The sequence below is a fragment of the Calonectris borealis genome, chromosome 2, assembly GCF_964195595.1.
Source record: "Calonectris borealis chromosome 2, bCalBor7.hap1.2, whole genome shotgun sequence".
Classification (NCBI taxonomy): domain Eukaryota; kingdom Metazoa; phylum Chordata; class Aves; order Procellariiformes; family Procellariidae; genus Calonectris; species Calonectris borealis.
Genome location: NC_134313.1, coordinates 96384377 through 96403739, shown reverse-complemented (window position 1 = coordinate 96403739; position 19363 = coordinate 96384377). Strand labels below are relative to the sequence as shown.

The 19363-nt window shown below is 45.6% G+C and overlaps 1 protein-coding gene across 3 annotated transcripts in view; it reads left to right on the top strand.

Annotated features, from left to right (window-relative positions):
* The first annotated feature begins 304 nt into the window (after positions 1-304).
* F13A1 (coagulation factor XIII A chain) overlaps positions 305-19363 on the top strand; it is a 62965-nt gene continuing 43906 nt past the window's right edge. Inside the window, exons 1-3 of one of the 3 annotated variants that reach the window (XM_075142636.1) lie at positions 305-411; positions 1744-1895; positions 7663-7851. In XM_075142636.1, the coding sequence (XP_074998737.1) occupies positions 1745-1895; positions 7663-7851 (340 nt within the window). In that variant the 5' untranslated portion in view covers positions 305-411; position 1744. Of the gene's footprint in view, positions 412-678; positions 816-1724; positions 1896-7662; positions 7852-19363 lie in introns of those variants that run through there. The other 2 variants (XM_075142635.1, XM_075142637.1) reach the window with 2 other exon arrangements.

Genomic DNA, 19363 nt, shown 5'->3' with positions numbered 1-19363 from the left:
GTTTGTGGAGTTATGTCTGACAGAGGAGGTGTCACACAGTTCCCAGTTATCTTAGAGCTTGGTGGAACTGAACAAAGTTGATGTGGAGCTAAAACACTTCCACCAGGTACTGCCCCAGACACTGGTTTTTAGGTGATACACATTTTATCACGGGCAAGAGCTGAAGGTCATTTGCCCCAAACATAGTTGTGTGGTGCAAAATACCTTCACTCTCCTGAACTGCACAAGGTCCCAAGAAAAAAGTTCTCTCCGCCGGGCCACCAAAGAGTTCTCCGTGTCCGTGTTCCTCACAGTCCTCTGAAAGGACTGCCATGAGGCACCAGGCAGGGGAACCCTCACTGTGTCTGCCTGAAAACCAGCACCTGAAGTTGCATTGCAGGCACCATGAGATAGAGACACAATTAAAGACTGGTGAGTACGGCTTCTTGGGCTGTGTCCCTCAGAAAATTCCCTCCAGTCTCCCACTTTATATGCCCTTGTGCCATGAGCAGCTCTACTCCGTCTCATTAAGAACTGAAACTTCAGTGCCCGAGCTGTTTCCTTAGCCCAAGCGCCCTGAAATGCTCCTGGTGAGTGGGGCTGGGGTGAGACAGGCAGAGAGAGGGAGGGAATAGGCAAAGACATGCCAACAGCGGTGACAGATCGTCGGAGGTGGTGTGGGGAGGGCTTGGCAACCCTTTCAGCGCTGTCCTATTGCAACAAGAGGGAGGAGGATATACAGAGGTTACTTAAAAACCCCCAACTTTTTCTAGGCTTCTATTGCTCTTCAGAAATTCTCCAAGGGAGAAGAAAAAAAAAGACTATCTGAAAAGAAGGTACCCTTGCTAACTGAAAAACTTCCTTTAAGAGCTTACTGCTATTAAGTAATTGCTACATTTTGAATTGCTGTTTTCAGGAGCTTTGGGAAGAAGTTGTGTTCTCAGCCACGAATATTTTCTGCAAAGGGTGGCATGACTTTTTCATTGCTACATGCTTACACTGAAATAGATGTGAAAGCAGTTTTGACTAGTTCAAAGAGAAGTCTCTGATCAGCCTACATCTGAGATTTCCCTTAAGGTCATTAGCAGAAGAGAAATAAGTGGATAAGAGCTTTTTTCTTTTCTTTTTTTTTCCCTTCCCATCCTCCCCTTTTTTCTTTTCTCTCTGTCTTTCTCAGAAGTGGATTTTCTGGGTGCAGGAGTTAGCCCTTTAGATATTGCGTGTTTGTGTGCATAGGGACAAAAATACAGTTCTCCAGTAATCATCCATAGACTGTTGTAGGCTGTAGTATTTGGGATGATTGCAGTATAACTTAGAATGTAATTTTTGTTAGGGAGAGGTAGTTTGTGATGCACTTTCTGGAAATATAATTTGCTATTTTGGATTCAATAATGCTGTTTTGGAGGGTGGGAGAGTGAATGATTTTCTAGTTCTTTCACCTGAAACTCCCTAATGTTTTTAATGCCCTGCTTCTCCTAGGCAAATACTTCTGTGTTAGGCTCCCTCTCCTTCTCCCGCCCCCCTTCTTCTCTTATTCATGTGTTTTGACAAACACAAAGTGCCTTCCAATCCTTAGAGAGCTGTACTCCATCATTAGACTGATGTTTTCTGCCTCTCAGTTTTTATTTATGTGAATCTAAAAATGTGTAGCTCGCTGGCACCCCACACTGTTTTTGGTTTCTCCCATCTTACATGTGCCACACTGGCTCATGTTTGCTTTGCACTCTTTCTTTCTTTCATGGTATTACAACATTTTTCATACAGGATGTCTGAAACAACAAACACCAACGAGGAGAAGAAGAAACCTCCTCTGAATGGGAGAAGAGCCCTCCCATCAAACAACTCCAACGATGAAGAAAATGAGGTCCCCGAGATGGAGGCTTTTGGATTGATACCTAGAGGATTTAATCCAAAAGGTACAGTGTATAATCAAGACATGAGCCTATGTTTACATCTCCCATACTCACCTCTGCCCAGGTCTGTGAATTAAAACCAAACCACTTTTTTTCTTACATGTTTTGTTCTCAGATAGCTTTTATTGCTGCTCATGAAAAAGACTTGCTAAAAACACCCGTGTGCATGGCAATGTTACTGCAGGTTATGGGTAGGGAAAGTGAGGAGTGGAGAAGCTGAGTGACCAGTTTTCAGCTTGAACTGTGGGAATGGTTAAAAAAAGGCAAGAGTGGGTATTCCCGATTTGATCACAATCACAGAGTGACTTTAGGACCTGCTGGCTCCAGGCATGGCTGTGGCAGCACCGAGGTGAAGGGGGCAGGAGGAGCCTCCCCTCTTAGTGGCCCTGCTGGCTTGTACAGCTTTAAACTGACTGTGAAACTACTGCAAAATGCCGGCTGGCAGGGAAAACTTTTGCTAGATGTTCAGCTCACCCATAAAAATGAATGTGAAACTAAAAGGAATCCCCATATTTTTAATTATTCTCCTGTGAAAAGTGTTTCAATCATTTGGCTGGGGAGACAAAACAATATCATGGCAGGGGATGGGCAAATCAAACCACATTCTCAGTGCCAACTCTTTGGAGTGAACCTGAAAAAAAAAAGGTAAGATTTGGTTTGAAAGAAATCAGGATTGGCTCCTGAATGAGTCACCAAACAAATGACATTAATTTTTTGGCCTATTTGAAATGAATAACAGAACTTGTTGAACGTGGCAACTCAGGGTAGCCAGATGTAATAATACTTAATGCTTGTATGAGACTTTTCATCGAGGGTTGAAAGAGTGCTTAATAAATGTGGATAAGCATTAATTACTGCATTTTACACATTGGGAAAAAGGCAAAGAGATTGTAAGAGACAAGTTCAAATTTTTATGGCAAAGCATTATTTCTGTAATCCTAATCATGCGCCTTAACCACATGTCCCCCCCATTTTAATACGCACACATCTCTTTAAAACGCTTTTCTTTTAAAAATGTCTGAGCAAATCAACTGGCATGTTAACACTGTAGAAACTTTGCTTGAACCTTTTCAAACAGCCCTGTAGCTCTGGGGCAAGTATGTGTGTTTAAATTGCAAAATGTAATGTAATACAGGTCCTGACTAGATATCAATTCAAACCCAATATCCTCACAGAAGCTGGAGATGTGTAAGGGTGTGGGATATCTTAGAAGGAACGCAGCCTGTAGCTAAAGCCCACCAGTGCCAGGAGAAAGATTCCTATTGCTTTTTGACGTGCTTCAGGCTCTGAATGAAGTGCGATGCTGGTGGGCGGGAGCCTCTTGCTTTTCAGAAATGCAATGGAAACTTAGGAATGTCAGGTCAAGTGAGTTGAGGCAGGAACCCAACGTGTGATGTTGCTGAAGGTGATGCTGCTGAGAAAAACAGCTCTTATCCAAAGCAAGAGTTTGTGTGGCCATAGGATAAACCTGGCTATGGGACTGGCATGGCTGAAAAATAAATTTGCGCATAACAGCAAAACTCTTTTTGTACAGCTGGATCAGCTTTGCTATGCAGTTCAGCTCTGCAATGCTTGTAGCAACAACATGCAAGGGGTGACCTGAAGGGAAGGGACTGCAGCACTGTTTCAGTGCACATCTGAGCCTGTGATACCAGCTGATGTAAGTGTAGTCCCTGGACACACTGTTTTGGGGTAGGATGCTTAAGTCACCTGTCAGACCATGTTAAAGTTTTATAGTCCAATGGAGCTCAGACTGGGACTTACATTCAGGAGCTGAGCCTGCCCAGAGCACTTGCAGCGTTGTGTTTGCGGGATAAAGTGAGCGTCTGCAGGCAGAGCAGGAGCGGCAGAGAACGATAGGGCTCTAGTGCCGCGAGCACATCCTTGCAGAAGCCTGCTTGTGCCACCTCCCACCTCCTTCCCCTTCTCCTGCTCAACTCTACACTTCTGGGTTGTCCAAATTTTCTGTAGTGGTTCCCACATTTCATTGCCATAACACACTGAAAAAAATATGCAAGTGCTTTTATCTCTGCTGTTACAACTGAGGTGTTTTCTTGCCCTTGGGGTCTTCACCTGTCAGTGTCTTCACCTGTGTCAGGTCATAGTCAACACAGAGCCATCCAGTGAGTGGAGGTGAGGACACAGGCTGTCCAGAGAGGCAGTGGGTGTCACTTCTAGGGTGATCTGTACCCTTCTCTCAGCTCCACTGGTGGCAGCAACTGGCTGTAATAAGAGGTTACATATCAGGCACACATCATTTAGATGCCTAAATTTAACTGAATCTTGCCCTTGATCTATGCAGTGTAGGTGTCTACAGCTGAGCTAGTCACCCTCGTTTCCCTTGACAGCCAACAGAGAGAAACAGGCATTTTTAGGGTGTGATTCATTTGACCTATTTTAGCTACTACTCTAGGATGAGGCAAACCCCTGTGGTTGACTAGCTCTCTGCTGACACCCACTTCTACTTCCCTGAATCACAGCCGGAGCGAGCGAAGGAGGCTGCCGGGGACGGCTGCCTCCCCAGCCCGGCCAGTGGGCTGCCCGCTGCCGGAGCCCGGCTTGTGGGAGGAGGTGCTCGATGAGGAGGACGCGCAGCCCCCGAGTGCTTCTTCAGCAAGAAGCCTGTGTCTGCATGAACATGCCTGTGCCGTGTCCTCCCCCTGGCTCTTCCTAGCCAGCTCATCTCACCGCAATGTGTTACGAGTGGGCCTGGTGCTTACAGCCGCTCGGTGGGAGGACACAGCCCTGCGGCCCCACGGTCTGCAAGCTCCCCACGCACCCTCCTTTGCAAAGTTCAGCCACTCGCCAGGGAATCGTGCTTCCCCTGTTAGCAGAGTGATGGGCGCTTCCTTTGGAAACTCACACTATTCCGTTTGTAATCCAGAGCCCTTTCTGGTCCTGCAAGAAAGCCTGTTGTTTGAAGGCTATTCTTCTTATTTGAAAAACAGCTCAAGCTTGTGCTCATTTATTTTCATGCAAGCTTAACGTTGCAAAAGCTTTAAGAAACCATCAGACTGCTGCCTCTCATGCAGCAAACCTGCTTGCGCTAAACAGCAGACCAGGCTATGGGCAAACCGTCAAATGGACCTGACTTCAAAGGAGCCCTCGATGGCCACCTGTCCCTCACAAATAGATGAGCAGTGACGTGCGCAGCGCCTGGACCCTTTCTTTTGATTGTACTCTGGTGTTAGTGTTAGCACATCCCATTACCCTGCTCATGTTTTGTCCTCTGTAATTACCATTACTGTAATTAACACAGGCTCGGTCACAGGTTATCTTCATCTGGCAAGCTCAATGTACATTTTAACACTGAGAATGAAAGTAAATGTGTTTTCTGCAGATGTGTATAGCTGTGTTTTGACAGGAGCCATGTAAAGTCCTGAGATGAAATGAAGCAAATGCTGAACTGACGGCCCAGGGTGGCTTAGCTTTGCAGTTCCTTGAAGGGGCTAACATGCGAAGGAAGGGCAGGTTCACTGTTGCCTTTTATTTCAGAACACGAGATGAAAACACAACAAACCATCAACTCTCTTTTTATGCCTCCTTGGAAGGAGGAAGAAGCTGAGCCAAACTTACTTCACCCCCCACAGAGCCCTAAGATACGCAGCTTTTACACGCAGTGCTTTCAGCCTGGGAGGGGTTGCGAGAGATAGCGGGAGAGGCTCTCCCCTGCCCTCGCTTTACCCCGCTCCAGGAAATTCCTGCCTCACGTAATTTAATTGTGAGCTTTGTCAGCATTATTGTGAGTGAGCATTGGTAAGTTTTGCAGAGAGGGAGGCAAAGACATGCCCCACTTCACAGAAGGGCAATGAGAATGATTTCTGGGCAAAACACATTTAATGTTTCACACAAGAACCATCTCTGTAACTTCAGCCAGCACTAAAGCCAGTGAGGATCTACAGAAGTTACTTGAGAAGCCTGGCAAATTGAGCAGAGAATAAAAATAACATTGCCATGAGACTTTAAGCCTGCCTCAATATTGAACAGAGTATTCCAGCCTTTCCACAGATTAGGATTAGCAGGAGGCGGATGGTTTTGGGTTCAGTTGTCCAGGGCTTTTCCATGAAAGGATCCTTATCTTGCTGTGTCCTTGGGCAGTTTCCTTTCCTTCTGTTTCCCGCAGGGCAGGTCTAGGCAGCTGATGGTGACAATGCACGAGCGGGACCTGCTCCTTGCCCTTATTTCTCCCTCTCCCATTAGCTGTTGCCCAGAGCCCAGGCTGGGTGGCTTGGCCAGGGCAGAAGAAGGACAATGCTGGCGTCCAGGGGACTTGCTGCCTGTGGGGCTCTGCTGACGTCTTGAACGCATCCCTGCAGAAGGGCAGGGCTAATGCACACGCTGCTGTAGTCTGGAGGCTACACGCCCGAGAAGGAGCTGCTCTGCTGCTTGTCCAGAGCCGGCCACTATGCAGCGTCTCCCTGCCTTCAAAGAAAAGCAGTGTGCAAAGCTGTTTTCTGAGCTTCTGGGAAATGGGCCGCGTTCAGTCCTCAGTGACTTGAATATCCGATTCATTCGCTGAGCGCATCATTCCTGCTCACAGTGTACTCAGTAGCAGGCCAAATTAGCCACCATCACCAGTACACACAGCTCCACCAGCTGCTGTGAATGTGCACCTCTTTTTGCCAGGCATGAGTTTGGCTCTGTCATCGTCAGTATAAAATGCAGAAATTAGCTAGTTTCTAACTGTCAGCACCTGGAAAGACAAGCTGAGAGCTGCAAATTAAGCTTTACTCTTCTGTCTCTCTCCTGGTGGTGAGCAGTAATGGTCCTCCTGGCAAGGTTTTATGATTATCTGCCCAAGCATGTAGGCACAAGAATCGTGCCAGTTCGTTTTCATGCGGTTGCTCGTTGTCTGAGAAGACTCCCATTGTGAAGATTCCCGGTATGGTACCGTCACGTAGCTCGTGGCGACTGCGAGTGCCTTTGGCTATCCCAATGCCACCCCACACTGGTCATTAGCTGAGCAGACTAACTTCTAGCAGTGGTAGGCTATAACCCTTTAGACAGCCCTGATTTGAAGGGAGCGAAGCTTTGCCCATGCATGTTATAGATACCTACTGCTGTTTGCCTATAACTCTATGCTGTAATTATATACTGTAATGTTATATTTAGTTTTCATAAGAAGACACTAATAGCAGTGGAGGTGTACTGAGAAGCTGAGTCTAGACACATACAGTACACCAAAACCTTATTTAATACAGACAGTGCAAGCTCTCAGCTGAATGCAAGATCATTAGCTGCCTCTCAGGCTCCTCAGCACTCGATAGTAGTAGCGCTTTACAAACATTAATGTATTTAAGCATCACAAAAGCCCCGTGAATTTGCATTTTACAAATGGAGGGCTGCAAGAAGGGAGACATGAAGCCACAGCTGTCAAAAGCTCACTGATTGCACTGGTAAACTTGTGACAGCAAGGCCCAGACTTGCAGAAAGCCGATGCCAAAGGAAAGACGGAGCCCAACTCTCCTTGGGGACATTCAGCTTTCCACCCGTAGCAACCTGCCCTTTCTACAATTGCTTTCTCTATTCACTAGAAGCCTTGCAGCCTCTGTGAAAGTGGCAGGTGGACAGCGAAGTGTCAATCCATAAGTCCCTGCTCAGCCAGGAGGATGTAAACCCCAAACAGTTCCAGCATGATCTGTTGCATGGTGTTCCTCGATGAGGCAATGCTGGGGAAGGGGAGGACAGGGCCTCTAACGATGTTGACATCAATATTGACATTCCAACATACTGACTCCTTCCCTCTCTGTTCATTTACCTGTCTCTGCAGATTATCTGCGCGTTGTGGACATTCATATGTTCAAGGAGCCCCACGAGATTAACAAGCAGCAGCACCACACTGACAAGTACTACAGCCCCAAGCTGATAGTACGTCGGGGACAGCCTTTCCAAATCCAGATTGACTTCAACCGACCCTACAAGCCAGAGACGGACCAATTCTGGCTAGAGTATTTGATAGGTAAGTGCCTGGCAAAGGCTGTGTCATATCAGCAAAGTAAGGTTGAAGAGCCTCTCATAAACAGGAACACGGCGGTACTTAATGGCTGGGTCTTTTCCTGTTACAATTGATAAACCATAAAACCAGGCTTAACCATAGGCAAGGAAGTGCTTTTCTAAACAGGGTCTGAATCCTTACTCGAGAAATTCAACAGAATTTCTTGTGAGAGAAGGAGCTTTCTGTTGGGGCTTTCTGTTTAGCAAGAAGCTAAAAGCTTGAGCTTTCAAAGTTGTCTCTGGTTAATGCTGTATGGCAATGCTGAAATGGAGGTGGAATGGGAAACACGTTTTATTAGTGTTTAGGAGATGCAGGGAGGAGGAGTCTGTTGTTGAAGATGGGAGAGATGACTGTGTATGAACTGGGATAACAAAATGTTGAGTACGCAAGGGGGGAAAATTGCACAGGGTGGAAGAATAGGAGGCCTTGCAACTTTGCAGCCTCCATTTACAGCCAACCTGGTAACAAGGGAGAAGCTTCAGAGATTGTAGCTTTGGACAAGAGACTTACTCAGGGCCACATCAGAGGCTTTCTTGATTTACTGCAAAAAGAGCAAGAAAGCATTTTTCCTCTCATTGAGAGATCTAAATCAGAGACCCAGGTCCTAATGTACCTGTTGGCTTATTGAAGGTACAGGACTAGAGAAGGGCATGACCTCGCTAGAGAAGGGGAAAAGCAAACGACAGAGTGGGGCTTCCTGATGTGCTCCAAAGATGGCCTCACCAAACGCTGCTCCCTACCTCACAGCTCTGGGAAAACCCCAGCTTCATCTAGAGTGATCTGGGAGTTTCTGTGTTAAGATGTCAATGTTCCCCTTATAAACTCTTTAAAGTAGGTTTGAATTGATGTTTTAATTTACTTTCCTGAGAGATGCAGTTCCGAAATTTGTAACATTGATTTTTTTCCACCGTTGAATTATGATGATGTGGCCATTTATTAGATTTGTTGCCTTTTAAAGCTAGATGGGCGTTTATCTCTTAAACATATGTACAGTGAAAAGGTTAGTGTCTGCACATTTTTTTTCATGGGTCTCTTCTTTCTAATTTAAATTAGGGTTGGGAGGCATGTTATGACAGTCCAATGAATGATTGGCTGAACAGCCACAAGTGCCTTTAAAAATTTAATATGCATAAATATCATTAGTTCTTTGGGGATTTAATTAAATTCAAGACTGTTCCCTTAATCTTTATATGTTTAAAACAAACAGCTGTAGCAAGAAGAATTGGAAAATGGAACATTTGTTTTTTATTGCATTGTGTGCCGTATGCATTTGTTTTAATTAGATATTCTATATTGGAAGAAGAAATTTAACACTTTTGTGACGTTGCATAGTCCACTTAAGAAAACATACTCACTTATTTTCCTGTTGCTCATTCCTAACACATCTGTCCATGGTTTGTACCTTGAATCTCCAAGCATGGATAAAAATCCCTTCATCCTCAGCCATGGTAGGAATGGGGTTAAACACAGCCCGAGCCAGGGGAGACGTTGCAACAAACTCAGCTCTGAATGATGACTTTGGAGTCAGCCCTGAGTCTCTGGTTGACTTCCCCTCCCCTGTTCTTCGCTGTTACTGTCCTTTCTGTGAAATGGGAATGGTAATGCTGATGTCCCAGGTGTGGTGGCTGGCAATCAGCTGAAGGAAAGTGTTGCATGTACAGGACAGTATACAATGCTATTGTCCTCCCCTGCTTTTTAAGTGTCTGCTTCTGTGAGCACCACTGCCCTCTTGCTACAAGGAATTCAGCTCACAGAGATCCAACTGGGAGAAGGGATGTTCAAGCTCCTCTTCTAGGAACTGCTTAGTACTCAGTGCTCCACAAATGTTTCTCTTTACGCACATGTGATGAAAGCACAGTACATTTGTTCTCAGAGGCTAGCAACAGAAAGCAAAACAAAAACAGGCCACAAAGGAGAAGGAAATAATCCAGTGATGATCTGCTTGACTCTTGCTACTTCTCCTTTTAGTGGCAAGTCCAATGTTTAATGCCCTGAAGGGGAGAAAGGGGAGATTTCTTGTACTTAGGAAAGGGCACTGAGTGCTCAAGGTTTCAGTGCTGTGCTCTCAAACCTTTTGTCACAGGGAGACGTGGCCATTTACATCCAGGTTTTTTCTCTTCAGGTTGTCTGCCTGAAGAGCGGGCATTCACCTCTGGTAATGCCAGCTGCCTGAAAACCAGAGCCCAGTCCAGATGCCGGTGCCCAGGCTGCTGCCTCTGTGAGCAGAGGAGGGCGGCAGGCACCTCCAGGTGGCAGCTTAGCCCTGCTCTCTTAAAATGGGACGAAGTCTCTTCTGGATTTTTTGTCTTCCTCCGTTGACTCTCCCCCGTAGACCAGGCTCTGACTTCGAGATCACCAAAGACGGGGGAGGTGAATCCTACTCTTTGGTACTGCCAGAGGGAGCTACACCTAGGGACTGGCTCAGGCAGCAGCCATACAGCAGAGGCAGCTTGAGCTCAGAGAAGCTTTTTGCACTGAAACAAGGGATACGCCTCCTAGGAAAGTGCTGAGTTTGAGAGATTAAAGTGATGGACACAAAGAAATATCAGCAGGTTGTTGTAAAACGACATTACCAAGGAGCTCTCTGTGTGCCTGAGCAGTGGATTTCAAATGGTGCAGCAGAACTGTGGAATGACCTAGGTTGGAGGGACGTCCGGAGGTCTCACATCCAAGCCCATGTTCAAAGCAGGTCCAGCTTGCTCAGGTTGCTCAGGACCTTGTCCCGGGGACAGGTTTTGAGTATCTCCAATGGTGGGAAGGTTACCCCAAGCAATTTGGACCAGGCTGTCTATGAGCTGTAGAATCTTTTGGGTGTTTCAAGGTGCTATTCTCATAAGGTACAAAGATACTTTTGGTAGGCATGGCTGGCCTTGGCTCCCAGGGAATTCAGCTGGAGCTGGGAAAACTCAACATCTCTTTTTGCAGGGCTGTGCCTACAGTGAGGGCTGTTTATACAACAGCACTGTATAAAGCTATTCAGAAATTATTAGTTCCCAGCACTGGAAATTTCCCAGCATTGACGTTAATCCATCACAGAATCTTTATCCATTAAAGACTAATTTTGCTCCTGAAAAATGTGACAATTTAATGACTTGATCCTGTGTGTGTGCAGAACTATTCTATTTCCTTTATTCCCTAAGATTCAGTTTTACTTCTCTTTTTTTGCTCCTATTTTTACTTCTTTTGCATCATTAAAAAGATGATTAATGAAGCAAGTAAAGCAAGTAGAGACTGCTTAATGCTTCTAATTGATAATGAATCAAGCGTACCTGGGACAAATGTTTCATGCGTCATGTGAAACTAGGTCTGAAACACTCACAGAACAATCTTTGGTAACATTTTTTTTCAATCAACCGTCCATTTAAAGGCCATTCACAGAGAGTCTAGGATTCATGGGCTAAATTGTATGAACAAATATATATATGTAAATATATAAATAATTCGCCCCGATCTCTTGGAAGTCACTTTTACTGATATTCTTCTGAGATGGTTCATTATGACTGAAGTCCTTTTTGCTTTAACAGACTGTTTTCCATAGAGTCATTATCGGTGAAACTGGCTGAAGTGCTAACGTGAATTATTATAATACAGTTTTGCACATAATGCTTCATTAAATTAGGACCATACTTGTCTGCCAAAGTATGGAAAACAACGAATGTGCCAAAAAATCCACATGGAAAAATATCCACTTATAAAGAGTAACGGGATGTTATTCCAGTTCTCGTGCTGGACTGCAGCCCTGCCTCAGTACCTGTGGTTTGGGAGCTGCTCCATCACCACATATTTCCTTCCTTGCAGCCAGTTCCTGGCTTTAATGAGAGGAAAGGTGAGCATCACCCCTTGGGAAATACTCATTTTATTGGTCTGGGGTTGAGATGAAAGAGCCACAAGAGAAGTGTAGATGCTGTGCTTACATCCAGTTCCCCACAGTGGGAACAATTTCAGTTTGCTTGGAGCCCCAGGGAGCCCAGAGGAGCCAATGACTCCTTCACTCATCTTGATCTCTCCTGACTACCACCTTCGTGGTGATGGGGATACTTTGTGCTGCTCTTGGCTTCCCACAGTGTGGGGCTCAGCCTGTCCAAGCACCGCTCCTGCGCCTGGGGCAGCCAGTTTGGCATGAGTGCTGCAAAGTTTCCACAGTCACTGCTGCACTGGCAGCGATTTCTCTGAAAAGCAGATGTACGATTAGATGGGCTTATACGGCCTTCAATCTTGCTTTTAGTAGTAGTTTCCTGTATATGGCTGTAAATCCTAGAGTGGTTGATGAGTTTATATGGTGCATCCTTACTCTAATGATATATTTCCCCACTCTCTCATAAATCGTTGTATGTTTGTATTTTCCTTAAATGGCTTCATAAATCCATATATATTGGTCTAGCCCTAAATATTATTATGAACATTTTATTCATTGGCATACTTCTGGAATGATCATAAATCCCAGTCCTCCAGGGCTACTATCACCTTTCCACACGTGTGCATGCGTGGACACCCACGCACCCGCCCATATGCATTCCTCAGGCTTCTATAAATCATTGGATTTTGACCTGTGATGAGAGCAGACACTTGCTGCTCCTTTTTCTACAGTCTTCCCAGGCCTGCTCCAGAGGAATAGTTATGAACACATGAAAGCAGCTAAGAACAAAAACATGTTAGAGCTGATCCCATAGGGCTTATTTAGGTGACACCAGATTCCCACCTATAGTCAGAGGGATATCTGAGTACAGCTAAATAACCAGGGGTCTGATGCAGGACCCCCCCCGAAGAATCAATGGAGCTCTTCATACTGTCCTACAGTGTCCACAGCCTTTCCCTTATTTCATGGCAGTGAAATGCATAACGGGCATGGGTTATTCCAGGAGGGTTGAGGTTTTGTTCCTTTTGTCAGGCAGTAAATCTGTCTTAGTGGGAAGTATTGCTACTCCTGCTGTCACCTGCCCTCCTCAGCAGCTCTGGGGTGGGCAGGTGGTAGTGAATGGAGTGGCCAGGACATGGTGTCCCCCGGCACCTCGGATGGGATGTCGAGCTGAGTTCTGCCTCTTGGAAAAAGTTGCTGATTGGAAAAAGTTGGATCTTGATTTTTTTAGGAGCCTTCTTGGCATTATACAAAAGTAACTAACTGGTACTGGGGGCAAACTCTGTCAGTGCTAGTACGTAACCCAGCAGTGAGGGTTTATTAAATCACTATATCCCTGTTTAACAAAGAACTACAAAAATTGAACAAAGATACAGAAACACCTGATGGTCTGAACATGGAGTCCTATTTTGGGGAAGAAAGAATGATATATCAGCAGTGGAACACATTTCCTAGAAATTGACTCCAGACAGAGAAGAGGCCTGTTTGCCAGCTTTTAGCAAAGAACAACAAAATTCACTTTTGGAACGAAGGGTATTTTTTTCCTCCCCTCTGGAATTCCCAGCCAGGCCCCAGAGGAGCAGAGAGGAGGAGTCCCTCGAGGTGCTCCATGAATGCAGTATGTCATGCGAAGGAATCTTTAACTTTATTATGCTCTCTTTTTGCACTTGATGCTGCAGCAGCATCAAGTGGCACGTAAAATCTAGCTGTATTTTTTAATGGTTTTAATAGCTAAGGTGCGTGACTCCGATGTGTATTTTACAACTGTAAAGTACTGGAAACATTCAACTCCTGGGACAGAGTGGTCAGATGTTAAGGATTCCTAACTGGAGCCATAAGCAAAAATTATTTCAAGATATTTGGGTTTCCTATATTTCCAAGATTGTATACAGCACTTCTGAAGGCAATGGGATTTGAGGGTGGGAGGAACCCAGATGTGATGTTAAAGCAGTGGCTTAAAGACACTACTGTTTTTTACAAAAATTTGTTTCTCCTTCTTGCTTGTTTTGATTGTTTGGGATTTTATTAGACCATCTCTCTTCTTTCTTTTTAATTTGTTTTACTTTTTTTTTCCCCCTGTTTTTTCTCTTCGCTTCGCTTCGCTTCTCTCTTTCTTCCTTCCTTCTCCTTCTCTTCTCCTCCTCCTTCTTTCTCTTCTTTCTCTTCTTCTTTCTCTTTTTCCTTTTTCCTTTTTCCTTTTCTGGTATTTGTTGTAATTATTCATAGTGATAAATAAGGTATGGTCCCAATATCCTTACACCCATCCCCAGGCTACTTGCTACAATAAGGCTTACCTCTGCTACACAGCTACTGTACTTGTGGCTTCCAGCTCAAATTTATTTATCAACCTGTCACAATTATTATACTTCCAGGGCTGGCACTGAAATAGATTCTTTACTCTTTGAATGAAAGACTGTATCTAGGTAAGACAAATGAACCTAACAGGAAAATTATTGAGCTTACTGTGTGTAATGTATGTCCCAAAGGGAGACAGATTCCTCAACTCCTTTAAAAAACAATCTTCTAAAGAGGGTTCCTAAAAAGACTACTGAGAAATAGCTTTGCTCACCTCCCTGTCTTCTGAGGTATCCTACTTCCATCAGGAAGGAAATGTCCTCTGAAGCTCACTGTATCTCTAATCTCTGTGCTACCAAATTTTCCCTCCTGCCTGCTGAAAGTAAAAGATCTACTCCCTTGTGCAGGGCCTATCCAAGAGCACCCGTCGGTCCCTCCGATGGTAACAGCACGGTGCTCACTCAGCAGTGGCATTTAGGAGCTGTTTAATGCACGCACACATACAGCAATGTGTACGTCCACTGGGGATCAAGCAAAAAACTGAACTAGATGGAAAGAGGGGCTTCCACGGGCTGGGCAGGGGAGGAGGAGGAGTGTGGTTTGAGCAAGCCCTGGTCCCTGTTAGTCACTTGGAAGGAACAGCAGCAGAGTTGGATAGCTGGAGGAGGAGCGCTCATGTTTTGCTGACTGAACTTGCTGTACCTATCTCTCCCTCTTCCTCTGTTGCTGTAAATCCCTCTCTGGTGTGGCAGTTTTACCCAGAATTAAACACAGCTTGCCTCTGTGCCTGATGGGCCCAGAGCTGACATGCTAAGGACCTGAGGCATATGTCAAAAATAACTCACTTTGAATGCATGTGTGTGTGGCCACAGTTCTGTGTTTTAGATGGGTCAATCTTTTGCCACTGCATAAACAAGACTTTGGCAAGCTTTAACAAACATTGCATTCTGCTTTTTGCCCTGTAAAGTGTGTGTGTGTGTGGTGGGGGGCATCCCACACATGCCCACATCCACACATGCTTCAGTCATGATGCATTTCGCTGTGTAGACCTTCACTCATGTTTACTTACTTTCCAAGTCTTGTGATGCAGCACTGAGGGAGACTTGGACTCCTTTAATAGCCACAGCAGCTATTTTGCTCCTGTTTTCCTGGGTGCCTAGAAAACCCAGGAGGTGTAGAGCAGAGCTGAGCTGCAACTGAAGTGAGCAGGAGCTTTAGGAGCCCAGCTTGGATAGCTACAGAGACCAAGGTGGGATAAGAAAGAAGTACCAAAGGGTTGCAAGCCTGTGCACTGTGAAGCAGGGGAAATAGATACATTTGAGCCATTAAACCTCTTGTAAAAGGGAGGTTTCTGTGAAAATAATGTCTTCTGGCAGTATCGTGGCTCAGTACCTAGCATTGAAATGCAGAGAATTGGAAGCCCATGAAAGAGGGCCACTGTGAATTCTCTTCTGTCCTCTCCTTCCTCGAAGGCAAGACAGTCAACAGCCCCTGTTCAGTGCCTGATATCTTCTGAGCTGCAAAAGGAGCCTATAAAAAATTCACTCTGTGCCTGGTGGTAACAGTGCAGCAACCTCCAGGCTTTCCGAATTCTCAGGCTGGATTTTCCCATGTCCATGTGCAACGAAGGCAACGAAGATGGTGAAGGGCCTGGAGAACAAGTCTTATGAGGAGTGGCTGAGGGAACTGGTACTGTTTAGCCTGGAGAAGAGGAGGCTGAGGGGAGACCTCATGACGCTCTACAACTATCTGAAAGGAGGTTGTAGCGAGGTGGGTGTTGGTCTCTTCTCCCAAGTAACAAGCAATAAGACGAGAGGAAATGGCCTCAAGTTGTGCCAAGGGAGGTTTAGACTGGACATTAGGAAAAATTTCTTTACTGAAAGAGTGGTCAGGTCTTGGAACAGGCTGCCCAGGGAAGTGGTTGAGTCACCATCCCTGGAAGTATTTAAAAGACGTGTAGATGAGGCCCTTAGGGACATGGTGTAGTGGGCATGGTGGTGTTGGGTTGATGGTTGGACTCCATGATCTTAGAGGTCTTTTCCAACCTTAATGATTCTATGATTCTACATGCCGTTAGAGAGAGTGGACAGGGACATCCCAAAAGTGTGATGCCACGCAACAACTTTGCCTTTCACAGAGCAATTGGCTGCGAAAAGTCCTCATGTGAGGGCCAGGGCCTCCCACACGCAAAGCACATGTGAGCATCGGGGAGCAAGGCAACCACAAAGAACTGGCTGCAGAGCGTGGTTCAGGCTGCCAACTCCTGGAGCAAATCAGAGCGAGAGGGATCCTGAGCCAGCTGATGCTGCTGGCAGAAGCACCCTCCTGTCAGCATAAAAAGAGTTTATCTTCTCTGCGTGGCTCCTGGTCCTGACATGCACCCAAACACCCTCCTGCCTTTCCGTGGGTTGGGTTAGCACCAGATCTGCAGAGAGTGCTCTGCCAGGCGTTTGCAGGCTTTTGGTAATGAGTCCTTGGATAACATTGAATCTTCTTCCTTAGAGACTCTAACCCAGAGAATGAAATAACCATTGCACATTATGCCTTCTGAGAAAGGGCTGACATTACAGATACCCCAACTATGAGCCAAAGTTGGCCCTACTTTTCCACTGCAGCTAGAAATGTGAGCTCAAGATGTAGATAAAAGTCAAATAACCAAGCCATCCTGAGAGGACTTCCCTACGATGTTGATAAACATAGTACTAAACCTATGTAAGGATTCTTTTGCCAGCAACCTTAGCATGTAATGCCGAAGTTACTCAGCTTTATAGTGCTCTAGTATCAAGACAACAGATGTGTGTTTATAAGACTAGTGTGGCTGGTGCTGTCAGGTGTCTAGATGTGAGATTACAATTCAGCTCCACGAGCTCCTGTCGGAAGTAACAATTCCCTCGCTCTTCCGTTTGCATTTAGGTTTTTGTTTCAGAAGATTAGGGAACCTGTCCTCTCTTCAAAGAAAACATTGGAAATTGCTCACTGTTCTCTTGAGATCTCTGCCCATCTTCCCAGGCTTCCTCGTGGGATCAGGATTTATGCAATCATTAGTGAGCACTGGACCCTTCTCATCTATCAGAAGCAAACGATGTTCTCTTGTATTTACTGTTTATAACATCTGCAAATTATCCTGACTTTTAGGATATCCCTTCCCTGGCAGCCCTGCTATGTCTTTAGGGATGCAGGCAATACCCCAGAGTGCCTTCTCCTCATGGGTGAGCAAGATGGTGCAGTGACCTCTCTCTCTTACTGCATGGGAGCAACTGTGTGGAGGATGCACAGGCTCTGGGCTGAAAGTTCCTTGCATACCCCTCAGCAGCAGCTACAGGTGCTCCCTTGTCAAGCAACAGGTAGATTAGGGTGTCTTGTGGCTTTGCACGCAAGAGGGACCTTTGTTTGGAAGGGCAAATGGAGTTGTGTGTGTTGAAGTTTCAGAAAAGTGAGAATACCAGCCGTTTTGCAAAACCTGCTATGAGGTGCCGGTGAGGGGGTTTCCATAAGGATGTCTTGCAAAGGCCCCTTGGCCTCTTTGGAATCCTATTTGGTTCCGATAGGCAGGTTTACTGGGGAGTGATTCTGCAGCCTCCCCATGTGCATGTGGTACACATGGACATGGTGGTGCAAAGCCCCCGCCACAGCACAGCTCCTTCTGTCCCCAATGGGCTCCTACACTGACGTGCAGCTTGCAGTGACGATGACAGTGTCAGTTCCTAACCACGTTAAAATAGTAATCTCTCCCCGCTCCCACCTTTCTGAAGGAGGTAAGGGAGGTATTTTTAAAAGTAGCACTTGTTAACGGTTTTCAAGAATGTCAGTTCAATTACTTGGTTTGCTCTGCTGCTTTGTTTGCGTGGACTGCTTTTTTAAAAAACCAATTATGTCAAAACTAGAAACAAAATATCAACTGTAGAGGCAAGCTAGGTCATACCCAGTAGCACTACAAAGGACAAGAATATGTTCAGCTCTCAGATCGCAATTGTTAGCAGGCACAAGACTCTCATCTCTGTTACGTCTATAGCCTCTTCTCTCTAGACTGGCTTTCCTTTGATGGCTTATATTTGAAGTGTCCAGTGCTTTATCTTCTAGTGTTTTCTATTGATTTTGCTCTCTTATTCTAGCCCTTTTTTCTTCTGTAGGTCTTTCCCTTCTGTTGCATCCCTCGCTGATCTGAATGGGTTTCATGGGTTACAGCATCCCTGGCCAACAGGGCAAAGTGGGCTATTTATGTGCACTGAACATCTGCACAATGGAAATTCATGTGCACCCAATAATCTCTCGGATGAAGCACAGTAGCCCCAGATTTCTTAGAAACATGGACATTGTGGCAGCTTGCAAGCTTCAGATTCAAAGCTGGAGTTGTCCTTTTCCAGAATGTAGCAGTGTTCAGATCTGGGATTCTCTCTACATCAGCGTATAAAAATAAGCAAGCAGGAAAATCAACGCCCTTATGAGTTTAATTTTGAAGTTCTTAAATAGTAGGAATGAAAAATATAGGAGTCTGTCTCTCTGTCTGCCACAGTTGCCTTTCATTACCCTATTTTTGAATGAGAGAGTCTGAATTTCAGCCTAAAATATGAAATGAAGAATAGATTTGAGAATGAGATAAGGAACTCAGCCTTCTCACAAGTGTCTTTCCTGTCTATGCTGCTGGTTGTCTTCCAGATATAGTTTGGCTCTACCTCAGGCTCAAAGGGTGGATTGTCACACAACTTTGAATCCTGGCAGTATACATGTTTACATGTAGCCTATCTGTCTCGATGCTTTTTATAGTTGGCAGAGTAAAATAGGCTTCTCTGGGGTGTGATTTGTCTTACTATGAGGTAGACTATCACATGTCGTACTTTGGGACCCATTGCTTGCAGACAAGGTTTGGCTATCCAGCCCAGATTTGCTCATCTATACTCCGGGTGTCCAGAGTTGGTTCCCACTCCGTCCATGAGGAGGGGACGCTCGGGAGGAACTGAACGTTGGGTATCTGCTGGTGAACTGACTTGTATTTCCTCCATCTCTGTGGAATTGCATGAAAGAGCACTTGTCTCTGCTTATTGGCACAGTAGTGCAGTGAGAAGAACGAGGTTCTGCTCTGCTAAAGAGCCCCAAAGCCGATGTCCATGTCCCGGTGGGCACTTGCATGCTAGCAACAAGGGTGGTGGGTGCATGTGAACTGGGGAAGGGGCTCTTACCTCAACTTACCAACAGTGTAGCTGACACCAAGGCAAAGAGCAAGCTGGAGTGCAGCTTGCTGCACTAGGATGAACAGTGGCGAGCAAGGAAAGCCTGGGACAGCCCCTGCTCATGCCACCAGGGCTACACTCCTGGCAGCGCCCGAGC